The sequence below is a fragment of the Tachypleus tridentatus genome, chromosome 2, assembly GCF_004210375.1.
Source record: "Tachypleus tridentatus isolate NWPU-2018 chromosome 2, ASM421037v1, whole genome shotgun sequence".
Classification (NCBI taxonomy): domain Eukaryota; kingdom Metazoa; phylum Arthropoda; class Merostomata; order Xiphosura; family Limulidae; genus Tachypleus; species Tachypleus tridentatus.
The window spans coordinates 33,699,899-33,714,204 of NC_134826.1; the positions used below are offsets into that span (position 1 = coordinate 33,699,899).

The window sequence follows — 14,306 nt, forward strand, 5'->3', positions numbered from 1 at the left end:
TTGTCTCTGGGACTATAATCGTCCCTTTACACTGGTGGAACTCAAACTGGCCCTTCATCAATTTGGCAGTACATCAGTTGGGTCTGATGATATACACTATGAGATGCTGCGCCATCTATCTCCTGCATCTCTTGCTATCCTTCTGATTGTTTTTAACCAGATCTGGTAGGAGAATGTTTTTCCTGATGCCTGGCACCAGGCTATTGTCCTGCCATTCTCCAAGCCTGGAAAGAATCCCAGTATTTCTTCAAACTACTGTCCAATTGCTTTGATGAGCTGTTTCTGTAAGACTTTCAAGAGGATGGTTAATGCTCGTCTTGTTTGGTTCCTTGAATTGAACAACCTCCTCTCACTCACCTAGTGTGAGTTCCAACAACAGTGCTCCATCATGGACCCCATGATTTGACTTGAAACGTCAGTTAGAGAAGGCTTATGATATAACATGGAGGTATGGCATTTTGCGAGACCTCCATATATATATATGGTTATGTGGTCATTTGCCTATTTTTATTAATTTTTTAATGGACAGGGGATTCCAAGTTCGTGTGGGTTTGACACTTTCCCATTCTTTTCTATAGGAACTTGGAGTCCCTCAGGGCTGTGTTCTGAGTGTCACACTTTTCAGTATAAAATTTAATGCCATCACTGAACAACTCCCTCTCACTCTTGCAAACGGGCTCTCTGTCGTTGACTTTCACATCTCATGTCAGTCATCAAACATGAGGTTTGTTGTGGTTTGGTGATTTATGCAGAATCCCCTCTACAGCTTCTGTGTTCACTGCTGAACTGTATACCATTTCCCTTGCCCTGGATCACACAGAAACTAAGCAGTACTCAAACTGCACTATTTATAATGACTCGCTCAGTTCTTTACTTTCCCTGGAATCACTTCACGTTGGTTCACACTGTGTTCTCGCCGATATTCTAAACTGTCTGGCCCATTTCTCTTTAATATTTACTTCTGTCCAGTTTTTCTGGATATTGGGCCACATTGGTATTCGCATGAACAAGCTCGCCAACACTGCAGCTAAGTCTATCTGATCTGGCACTATCTTTGCTGTGCCTGTCCCATACATGGACTATAGTCCTGTATTCAAGGCTCTGCTCCATGCCAGCTGGCAGTCGACTTGGAGAGAGCACGTGAAAAGAAGCTTTTTCAAATAAAACCCTCTATTGGACTTTGGCTGTCTTGCTTCTGTAAGGATCGGGAAGAGAAAGTTCTACCTAGACTATGTCTTGGTCACAGTTTTTAACTCATTGTTTTCTTTTATCTGTGTAGTTTGTATGACACTCAGATCACATTAAGCCACATTTTACTTTCTTGTCATCATTATGACTCGCAACAACAGCACCATTTTAAGCATGTTCTTTCCCTAGATTTGTCCATAACATTAGACAGTGTTATTGGTGATGGTGACACTGTCCACCTTGTTCATGTTTTTAGTTTTTTAAAGGCCATTGATCTTTTTAATACCGTTTAAGTTTTTATTTATACATTAGACCTTTGTAATGTGGCTCCCTTTTAAATATCACAGTTTATCTAGTTCAATTTGAAATTAGAAACTGGCTGTAACATTAAATAACTCGAAACCAGGGTTGGATAGGCCAACTTCAGGTGACTAACACTGCTGTTTGAACTACCCATTAGTCATCTTGGCGAGTCATTATTATAATTTTGCTCCACATCTTTTAAAACCTATTTATTACTTTCCTTTTTCAAAATGGCCATAAAATCAAGTAACTCGGAACCAGGACCAGAAAGGCAAACTTCAGGTGACTGACGATGGTTTTTGTACTTACCTGTTAGTCTTCCTGGCAAGTTATGATTATTACAGTTATGCTACAGAAAGTCCTTTACAACTTAAATTACTGTAGTTTTTCTCTTGACATTGTAGACAAGATGTAAACATTGGTTTTATGCTATTTCATTTTTTTTAAACTTTGTTTTGTTTTACATTAATTTCCTTTTATGAATTTTACTAAATTTACTTTTAACATTTTACTGGATGTTTGGTGCAGATAGCCTAGCTGCTTTGTGCCATAAAACACTAAATCAATCAATCAACCTTCCCTTACTCCACTGCTTTGTCTGTGATTTTTCCCTTCATCCTTACCTACTGGATTTAGGTTGTGATTTGATTGGCCTTTTCTTCCTTGTATTCTTTTTCCATCTTCACTCCTATCATCTACATTCCTGAAAATTGCAGTTCATCTCTTTGATTGGGATCCCTCATGGATGTCAGTTCCCAGTAGCTGAGTTTTGGATTAAGAGTAGAACCAATCAACGTAAGTACTCAACCATGTTACATTTGTCTGTATTTCTCCCTCATTTATACCCCATCAGTGGGTCACAGTGGGAGGTACTTGGGACTGTCATGGTTCTTTTATTTCTGTTGTCCCTCAATGTATCTTATTTCAAAGATGTTATTGTGTTTCAGTTGCCCAGCCATCCTCCTCCCCATGCAATGTCAGTTCCCAGTTTTGAATGTATTTGTCTTGCCATGTAATGTTTGTCTTGCTGTAGCCACACTACACTTTGTGGCACATTCATTTCTTTTACCCACTTTTATAATTTCTGAAGATTGATCATTTATGTCACTAATAACAAGTATTATGTACAAGATTTATTGTACAACAGGGTTTTACTTTAAATTAGACAGACAAATAGCAACAGATCAAGAAATCTTTTAGTCTTATTCTGAACACTGTTTGTTTATCTTTTCTCTTATTGTAATGGTAAAATAAGTTCTAAAACATACTGTTCTGGAAATTATTGTAGAAACAACAAGTGCAAATATTATGGGATTTCTTCTACTTTTCATTACATTTTGAAAAAGAAGTGCACAAGAGTACAATCACATGTTGATAATTTACATAAGACTGGATAATAATCCAACCAGTAACACAGTACCACAGTAGCATAATACCTTTAAAATGCAAGCAGCCATACTGTTTCCAGCAGAAGCATAATGATTGCATTCTTGGCTTCAAGGATGAAATCACCAAGTGACAAATTTATAAAATGTAAATTTTGGCTAATGAGGACTAAACCATTTGATAAAATTTCATATTTCAGAAGGTACTGTATGGGAAACTTTAAAGAGTGTATGAAATTAGTAGTGTTGATAATGGAAGAGATGAAAAGTGATGTTACATAACTCGGTATACTCTTTACATGCTACATGACATTCCAGGAGAGATTTTGTTTATTAGTTATGTATTGGTTATTATTAATTTAATTATATATTAATTACAAGTATTTTTATCCCATGTTTTAGCTGCTAACCTCTTTCCATCTTTAAGGAAATCCAGAGAAAGACTATTTCTGTGTTGGTAGTGGCTTGCAATGGATCCTGAATCTTTCTTGGTTGAAAGTCTTTTGCATTATCCATTATCCTATTAGACCTTTAATAACCATCTGGTGATTTTTCAAGAGGGGTATTAAAGTTTTAGCAACATCTGTGCTGGGTTGACTGAATTTGTTGTCAGTCAGATGGATATAGAAGGTTTTGTTTTTTCATTTGATGTTCATATCCTACTATATTAGTAGTATTCTGTCTTATCACAATTCTTCATATGTATAATGTGCTGTTACAAATAGATCAGTATTATTGAGTATTACACATCTGTTGTGTTTCTGAATTTTAACTGTTGTTGATCATTTTCTTTCTCCACTGTGTTGTTACAAATAGATCAGTATTATTGAGTATTATACATCTGTTGTGTTTCTGAATTTTAACTTTTGTTGATCATTTTCTTTCTCCACTGTGTTGTTACAAATAGATCAGTAATATTGAGTATTAACATCTGTTGTGTTTCTGAATTTTAACTTTTGTTGATCATTTTCTTTCTCCACTGTGTTGTTACAAATAGATCAGTAATATTGAGTATTATACATCTGTTGTGTTTCTGAATTTTAACTTTTGTTGATCATTTTCTTTCTCCACTGTGTTGTTACAAATAGATCAGTATTATTGAGTATTATACATCTGTTGTGTTTCTGAATTTTAACTTTTGTTGATCATTTTCTTTCTCCACTGTGTTGTTACAAATAGATCAGTAATATTGAGTATTAACATCTGTTGTGTTTCTGAATTTTAACTGTTGTTGATCATTTTCTTTCTCCACTGTGTTGTTACAAATAGATCAGTATTATTGAGTATTATACATCTGTTGTGTTTCTGAATTTTAACTTTTGTTGATCATTTTCTTTCTCCACTGTGTTGGAGTCCACATTCATAAAGAATGCTGAAAATAGTGTTTTTCATCTTTATTGGGTCTTAAGGTGGTTTTGTGTATATTAACTATGATCTTGTAGTGTTGTGTCTTTCAAAAGTCATCATTAACTATTTTACAACAGGCTCAGTATAAAAATGTGTACCTTTGCAAAATTTGAAGACTTTTAGTAATGATTCCAGGTCTCTTGTACACAGAAATTTAGATTTTTTAATGAAGTGTTTTTACTAAAGATTTGTGTGAAAATAGTTTGTTTTGTTACTACTTTGAATGAGAAGTGATTTTTTTCATGTCATGATTAAAAATATATTATTCCTCCCAAAAGTCTCCAATATTATTTTTACATAAATATAGAGATCACATTCTCTAAAACCTCCTGAAGACATTTCAGACGTTTAATTTTAGTAAAACTTTATATTTTGTCTGTTATTTTCTGCACCTTAACTATATGGGATTTGTCAGTTTGATCAACCTCATAACCACCATAAAAAATTGTGAAATAAAGATAAATTATGCTTTCTCACTCTAAAATGACTACAGATTATAACTTATGAAAACAAATGTTTAGTCTAAATTGCATAAATCTCATAACATTATACAGTTGTGACTTTATTGTATTGGCCTTCCAGTTAATATGAGTTCTTACACTTATTTTTCTTAAAATACAGAAAAGTATATGAAGAAGTAAAGGAAATAATTATTTCTTTTTGTTGTGACCTTTGTATGTGGTTGCTGCTTCTTCTAGAGGTTGCTAAACCTTGAAATATTTTGCATGGGGAGGATGTGAAATGATATTTTATACACAATTTGAATAACAAGAAAATAATAAATTACTATATTGATACTACAAAATTCCATTATAATTTATCAAGTTTAGTAACTGATCTGTATTGTGGTCTACAAAATAAGAAATTTCAAGCAGACTAAAAATATGATCTACCTCTTTGATATCTTGTGACAACCCTGGTCTTGAACAAAGTCTCCACTTTTTGATGAATGAATTACAAATGATGCTGTTATGTATGTTTCTCTGTAATGATGGTTGAATGTGTTAATGATAAAGCATACTTCTTCAGTTTGAACAACTATGATTGTTTGTATTAATTTATTATAAAATTTGTTCACCACACATACTATAAAAAGTAAAACATTTTCAAATGTTAATTTTAGAAGATTTATATACTTGTATTATGACTACACTTTGATTTTAGTAAACCTTGATTATAGCTTATTGACTTTTTTTTTCACAGGAAAAGCCAGAATCAGAGTACAGATCTCAGCAGCTCATTCTGAGCAAGATATTGATAAGACTGTGGATGCATTTATAAGTGTTGGAAAGAAACTTAAAGTGATTTAATTACAGATAATTTTGTTTCTAATTATATGTAGTTTCTATTTTGTGATTGGAACATTTCTATTAATTTACATTTCCAAATAAATAGTATTCATTAGCATTTTTTGTTTTTTCTATCGAAACATAGCCATCTGTGAAACAGAATAAAATGCACAACTCAAAAATAGAAGTTTTTAGATGCATCAGGTAGCTTCAGTTTCTTAAAGTACTATACGTTTTAATTGATAATTGAGCTTGTATATGTTTGTTACAAAGAAAAAAAGATTTTCTAATTTTGTACATGAGTTTATAACTTATAAAAAAATAAGTTAAGTAAACTATGAATAGAAAGAAACCTATACACATATATAGGTTTGCATATATATATGCAAATATCTCTCTCTCTGTGGGTCTGTTCCTTATGCATGGCCACAACTCTTAAAACTCCAAACTTAGGGTAGAGTACAGATACAACTTTTCTGAGGCTGCAAATTGAGGTTAAAGTGACCAATATAGCAATTTTTGACAAACAGGACAACCAGTTGGTCTCAAATCGAAAAAGGCTGGAATTTTTTGCTATATTGTGTGATAGATCAACATGGCTATTTACATTTCTTCTCTGTGTTGGAACTTCTAATCCTTCTATCCATGATCAATTATGTATTAAAATGATTTAAAAAAAACTACAAGGAATTTTTATTTGTGCTCTTTTCATCCCTTTATCTTTCTTCTACACACACACACACACACACACACTATTCTGTAACTGTGTTGCAATGAAAATAAAATTAATCAATTCTTCCCTAAATGGAGTGCTAATAAAGTTGGAATATGCTGCAAACATCTCTTGACCATACAACAGAAATAAATTTTGCTACAAGTCTTGTAAAATGTTTATTACTTTTTGAAAATGGCCATTAACATCAAATAACTCTGAACCAGGACTGGAAAGGCCAACTTCAGGTAACTGATGGTGGTTTATGTACTTACCTGTTAGTCTTCCTGACAAGTTATGATAATTACAGTTATGGTACAGAAAGTCCTTTACAACTTGTATCCCTGTGGTTTTTCTCTTAATGCTGTAGACTAGATGTAAACATAGGTTTTATTATTTTTTTTAACTTAGTTTCCTTTTATAAATTGACATCAAAGATAATAGCAAGAAGAATGAATCTGAGTTTCTGCTAGTGGATATAAACGTATTTCTTATAAAAATAAAAAGGTGATTGCAAGTAAACAACCAGGCTAAACTCACAAAGGGTTAAAATTGAAGAAAAGCATCACAAGTTTAAGAAACTGAAATTGACTGGTATAACAGGAGACTTAGGTGAAGAAAGTTTGTCAAACAAGGAATTATGGCATTAAAAACCTTATTGTATGAATAAAGGTTAGCTGATAATGTTAAAGTTAAGGATTTCTTTAAATACATTAAAGATAATGTTAAGATGGAGAAGGATGGTCAAAGACTCGTATCTGATAATTATAAGGTGGATGGGTTATTAAATTCTGCTTTTTCTTCAATGTTTAATAATGAAGGTTTAAGCAATATTCTTCATTTTGTACAATTGATGAACAGAAAAAGGCTAAACATGATGATCACACTGATTCTAAGCTTGTTAATTAGAATATGAGAAGTTTAAAAAATCAAATATCTCCTTGGCTAGATAATATTTCCCCAAGAATTTTGAAGGAAGATAAGGATTGGATATGTGATCCACTTACTACTACTTTTTGTAACTCCTAAAACAGAGAGCAGGTCCCAGAAATTGGAAGTTGAAGAATGCTACTCTTACTGTTTTCAAGGGAAGTGATAAAAAATGTCCCAGTAATTTGTAAACCTATTAGTTTTGCATCCATCTTGGGAAAGTTTTTGGAATGTGATAAAAGATACTTTACATATTCATTTAAGAAAGCTTAGAATCTTAATGGATAGCCGAAATTGTTTCACTAAGGGAAAATCTTGCCTTATAAGTCTTTTGACATTCTTAGAAAAGAAAAAGGAGAAGAGTGTTGATTTGGATTTTCCAAAAAGCATTAGATAAGATGCTACATAAAAACCTTGAAAAAATTATTTCTTTAGCTGTGGGGCTGAGTTAGCTAACTTGGAAGAAGAATGACTGGATGGAGAAAGCAGAGGAGTGTTATAATGGATTAATATTGCAGGTGGGGTACCTACAGGCCCAGTCTTAGGACTTTTGCCCTCTTTAATTTACATCAGTGATAGATGAAGGTATGGTCAATAAATTATTTAAATTTTCTAACGATATTAAGGCATTGTTTGTTGCTGGCTGTCAAGAGGACATTGTTGCTTTATAAAAGGATTTAGATTGTTTAGCAAGTTGGACAAATAAGTGGCAGATGGATTTTAATTGTAAGAAATGCACAGTAATACATGTTGGTTATCATAATTTCAATTGTAAGTATAATTTGGATTAGAATAACCTAAACAGTGATATAAAAGAAAGGGATTTTGATGTAGCAGTGGATTAGTTTTGTAAGCCATACAAGCAATGGTGCTGTTGCTAGTAGTGGAGCAAGTACAATTCAAGGTTATATCTACAGAAATACTGAATACAAGTCTAAAGAGGTTGCAATTTCATTATATAGGTTACTGGTTAGGCCACCTTTGGAATATTGTATTCAGTCTTAGGCTTCTTACTTTAAAAAGGGCATTGAATTGTTGGAAAGGGCTCAGCAGAGGGTTACTAGAATGGTGCCTGCAGTGAAAGAGTTGTGACACAAGGAGAGGTAAGATCTCTGAAAAAAAAAAAAAAGTTAGAAGGGGATCTCATTGAGGTGTTAAGGATTGTAAAGGGAATTGGAAGTGCTAATGCATTATCTTCTTTCATACTTCATGGTGAGAATAGTAGGACTAGGGGATCCAAATATAAATTTTGCAAGATAGGAGTCATCCTGAGCTAAGACAATTTTATTTTTTTAACACAGTGGCTGATCATTGGAACAGGTGTCTTCAGATATTGTGGAGACAGTAAATTTAAAAGAAATCTTGATAACTATATGAATTATAAGAGCTGACTTAGAGGATTTTTTGTTTATTTATTCAATAGTTCAGAGGATGAGACAGCTTAGACAAACTAGTAATTTTTTGTTGTCACTAAACATTGTGTTATTTTGACAACTTATCTTTCAAAATATTTTGCAAAATTGTTGGCAAATGCTGTACGTATGGTGACAACTCTAACCATCAGTATTTGACAGGTGACATGCTTTATCTCTTATTCTTGGCTTTAAACTAGATTTGTAACATCTCTTAACACTATAAGGGTCCCCTATCAAAAGATGTATTAAATTTTGAAACATCTTTATGTATTATTCAAAGAACCTAGAAATTATCTAGAATAGTGATTCATAACTAAATTTTCGTGATTAATGAATAATAACTTGGCAGAATTGTAAAAACTATATTATTGTTTGTGCTAGCAGCTTTGTTGATATTAAGAGAGAAGGGCATTTTAAGTAATGGACTGTTTAACTTTGAAAGTGATCAGCAAGCTATATACCATGAGACAATTGTAATGTTCATATTTAGGCCCTCCTAGAACTTCTGGATTTTTAATTAATACCTTAAACAAGTCAGTGAGAATTGTAGTTGTACTTAGAGACTGTAACTTCTTGGAATACCAAGAACTATGGCATAATAATTAAAAAATGCAGAGGAAATTATGAAACCTAAGTTATTGAGAAGTTTATTCAGCTTGGTTTGCCTATGTTGTTTGAATGCATAAACACACTATATGCATTTATAAAGTAAAACTGGTGTTTGCAGCAGTAAACAAGATAATGTGAATTATAATTTGTCACAAACAGTTATTCCTGGAAAAAATAAATTTTCAATGATTTAGTGGATTACTGTGAGAGATCTATGTTGCTATCTAGTTGCAGACATGCATATTTAAATTTAGCACCAAAATTTCTTCGACAATTATGTGTTAGCTGAAATGGTTGCAAATAGAATTATGATGAAAGACAATCTTCTGTGTACATTAATTTTACCTAAATTATCAGATAAAAAATTAAAATCATATTAAAGGTACATATTTGTAACATTCTAACCTGTTAGTGATTTTGCTCTTTTAGCAAAGGATATCAAAACATCAATGAAATTGGATATTGGCATTGGAAGCCAAGAATAGTAGCTAAAAACTACCACTATCAGAATATATTTACAACATATCTTATTAAATCATATTCTAACTGACATAGAAGCCATTCCTGAACCCACCCCATTTTGTTTTATGAGATTTGAATTGATCTTGATGCTGGAAAAATCAACAGAAAACAGTGGATTTATGAGAAATTCTCATCCCTGAATTAGTAAATGCAAAACAGGCCTAACAATGGAAAACATTGCATAGTAAGTGTCTACCTTGAACTTGCTAAGTTATGTTTTCCATTATTAACCTGTTTATAAGTTTATCAAACATTGAACATATTGATGTATGTTTGTTTCTTTCACACATATCTCACAGTTAATATCAATTAATACTATATATTTTTAAAAATGAAATCTTAATAAATCTAATTCTTGATTCTGTCTAAAGTGGGGCAGAGAATGGAGCAAGTGCAGTGTATTTAGATTTTGTACTCAGCTTATTGTTGACCACTTGGAATCATAATCCATATAATAAAGTATATTGAATAAAAAAAATGTTAAAAACAAAACTTGAAGTTCATACAATTGGTAGTTTGTTATTATTAAAAAGTGACATTTTACTCAATGTGATAAATCTGTAACAGTTTTATGCAGTATTAGACTAAGTTTCTCTTTAGAACCACTAATTATTTAACTGTCAGAACATTTTGTAAAATCTAGTGTTTGCAAGATTGTAGAAACAAAAAAATTACACATTTTATTAAAGTATATATTACAATACAATGTTACTTCAATCTAGATGTCTCAGTATACTCAAACAAATTTCAAAATAAAAGGTAAAGACTGATAAGAAAGAGAAAATTCCATACACAACTTGAACTACTATAATATTTACTACAGTGACAACGGGAGGCAAAGAAATCACGACTGAGGAAATTGTCATGTTGTTTTGTTACTGATGCATGCTATATTGGTGGCCAAAATAAACAAGAAATAAAAATCAAACTAATAAACTGGAATACTCAATCCTACAAGTTGTGTAATCTGCCTGTAATTCATTTAGCTTGAAATATAAAAGTACAACCAAAGGTACAGTTGGATGGTATTAAATTTTAACAAATTAATTAATTACAATCTATAAAACACAAACCAGAAGTTTGCATTTTAAGTATGTAATAAAATATTCAAGAATTGCAAACCTTTTTAAAATGTCTTATCTCTGTTATCATGCATTTTCATTGTTTAACAAGACCAATTTGATTTACTTTTACAACTGTAAGGTTGAATTATACTTAATAAAATACTTATGTAATTTATTTGGGTTATTAAATTACTCTAAATTAAGTGTAATGTTAATTGTTTCTAATGAAGTGTAAGAAATGCTTTGTTAATCTAAGTATCTTGGAATGAGGTGGAGACAATTATGAAATAGTAATTTGTTATCACAAGATAAACAAGCCTTAGATCACTCATAAATATAATTGTGGGATACATGTTCTGTTTTTGTACCCATAAAGTGTTTAGTTAGCTGCATAGAATGTAACTTTTAAAAATGATTCTGAGTGATATAGTATTTATTTAAATATCACAATAACATCAAGGGACTAATTATTGTAATTACTTTCTTAAAATCTAATATAAAAGTTCTAAAATAGGCAAGTATTTAAATTTATTTGGGGACTGGTCAACCTAGTTCAATCATTTTAACCAGTTTTTTTTTTTTTAATTTTGCACAAAGCTACTCAAGGGCTATCTGTGATAGCCGTCCCTAATTTAGTATTGTAAGACTAGAGGGAAGGCAGCTAGTCATCACCACCCACCACCAACTCTTGAGCTACTCTTTTACCAACAAATAGTGGGATTGACCATCACATTATAACACCCCCACAGCTGAAAGGGCGAGTATGTTTGGCACGATGCGGATGCAAACCCGCGACACTCAGATTACGAGTTATACGCCTTAACATGCTGGGCCATCATTTTAACCAGAAAAAATAGTAACCCCTCCAAGCTTATGCTAAGATATGAACATTAAAACTAAATGTTAACATAAAACCTTTTTATGTGCATGTTAATATCTGTGAAAGTTTTAACAGCTTCTGGGTGTTGTTTTCAAGTTTTTTTTTTATACATTTTGGGCTAACAAATATGTTTTTGAAAACTTACCTAACATAACCTTTAAAAATGATATTTGATAAAAAGGTGATTTAATGTGAAGTATTTTCACATTTGTTTAATGTCAAATTATTAAAATTATCATTTTAACTTTGTCTTTTACAGTAGCTTTAAAAACAAGTTCCTACCTAAGAAAAATTCTGTTTATTATTTAGTCCATTTATATATTATTTAAAATAATATGTCAGTAAAATAAATAGGAATCTTATAATGTACCTATGCCAGAAAGTGTTTGTTTAATTATCTCTACATATAAATAATGAAATTAGTTTTATAGTAAAAGAATGTTTTACATTCTGAATTTTGATATCTGTAGAATAACTTTTGGTGGTTTACTTCAGTGTGAGAACTACGTTAATAAATAATCTTTATAAAGTCCTTTGAATATGTATATTAACTGTGAACAGTTATGATAATCTAATCGCCACTTTTCAGTAAGATGATAATACAGTGGCAGTCAAAAGCAAGAATATGTAACAACTGCACTTTATCTGGACAAATATTCCAGTTACTTTCTATAAGAGCTAAACAACTAAAGAATTATTGAAGCTTAAATTGTACACTTAACAAGATCTAAGGTTTGTACAGTGCACAAGTTTTAATGTTAAGCCATAGGTTGAAGGCAATACAGTGGAGCGCCATTAAGCCGCGAACCAGTAAACCGCGAAATCGATTAAGCCGCTGTAGCAAGTCTTGTCCCAAAATTTTTGATGTATTAAATCTACTACCTGGCTTTTTAAAGTTTCTCACACTCTCCTTGCCTTTATAACTTCAAGGAGATATTTAAAAAGGATCTGCTTTAATTTGGGAAATAAATAAAATATATTACAATAGAAATCGACCGTTAATCTACCTTATCCGCTCTCTATGTCAGCTTTATGGAGGCCGCCATTGTTACCAGTTTAACCTCTCCATACATTAAAGTAAATCCGTGAAAAAAGTGATCAATAATTAAAGTATTATTTTTAATTCGATGATCCGATATAATGAACACGCAATGTCCCGGATGAGGCTCCTCGGCGGAGCTGTTGGCGACTTCGGCTTTTCAGTCACAAAGGTTTAAGCCGCGGTTAAGCAGGTTGACCCCCAAAATACCGCGGCTTAACGGCGCTCCACTGTATCTAAGAATAAATGTAAATTAAGTAAACTATATTTTCTTTATCCAAACTGCAAAATAAACTTATGTTAAAAACATATTCTGTGATAGTAACTACTCTTATGAAAAATTGAAAATAAATTATTAGTTTTTTTTTTAATTAGATAAATGTGATTGAGCTCACATTTAGGGAAACTAAGGTTCTCCATCTACTTCAGAAAATTAAATTAATACAAGATGCCTTAGATAGGTAAGAAAAAGTGCTTTGCATCAATGGACGTGCAAAGCAGATACTGGTAATTTGAAATTGAGGAAAGAGATAAAGCTCACACAGAATATATGTTATCATTAAGAAAATATCAGTTCAATAGAATACCTTCTGATTTACAAAATTCCCTTCCACACTTCAAAGATAGAGGAATCTATATTATCATAAATACAAGATTCTGAAGGTTTTGTTGCTAATATGATGTAATCGTTTTCTAGAGAATTTCAAACAACACAGAGAGAGATTGAGACATTAATTTGAAACTACTTCAACCAAGTGTCAACTTCTCAAAAAAAAAAAATATTTAGGTCCTATGGTAATTGCATAATGTACAAAACCATATCCCAAAAGTTAGGATTTTGTAACAGATACCCTGTACAAAAGACAGTTAAAGATATTCATGCATTTTTTAGGTTTTGTAAGACCTTACAGAAAATTTATACTACAGGGTGTTCGGAAAGTCACTGTGCAGTTTTGTAATCATATACATATATAAGTGCACAGTGACTTTCTGAACACCCTGTGCATTTTACAGTACTCACAAGACCTGTAATGGAGTTAACAGAGAATGAAGTAGGTTTACAGTGAACAGAGAAGAGGCAAAAACATTTGAAAAGCTAAGTACCAGTTTTGAGAAACCTGATTCCACATAATAGGAGAACTTCTACTCCAGTTAAATAAAAATGAGAAAAACTCCTCAGAGCATATGAGAGAATAGGTTTAGAAAAACCGAAATAAAATACTCAATGCCGGAGAAAGAGTATTTAGCCGTAGTACATTGTATTTATCATAACTTCAGATAATGTACACTTACTGTGGTTAGTGACACCAAATATTCAAGTTTCTAAGTTAACAAGGTGGTCGTTACCAGGAAGAGATTGGGAGCCTAAAATTGCCAGGTCAAGTACTAAAAAATCAGGATGGTATATATATACCTGGTGGCCCGTAAGTCCCTACCCATCCATATATCTTATGTATCCAGTGTATCTGTGTGGTGTCACCAGTATTCTTGCACTCGTGTACCCACGTACTTGTCACAATACGTTCTTCAAGTGTAAATAGGCTTACATCGGCCATATTTCTC

General features: G+C 32.1%; 1 protein-coding gene across 2 annotated transcripts in view; it reads left to right on the plus strand.

The window, feature by feature from the left end:
* Positions 1 to 5,690, plus strand: part of Gcat (Glycine C-acetyltransferase) — a 64,365-nt gene extending 58,675 nt beyond the window's left edge. For both annotated transcript variants that reach the window (XM_076483296.1, XM_076483305.1), the window contains one exon: positions 5,487 to 5,690. In XM_076483296.1, coding sequence (XP_076339411.1) covers positions 5,487 to 5,593 — 107 coding nt within the window. In that variant the 3' untranslated portion in view covers positions 5,594 to 5,690. The remainder of the gene's footprint in view (positions 1 to 5,486) is intronic.
* Positions 5,691 to 14,306: the final 8,616 nt, after the last annotated feature.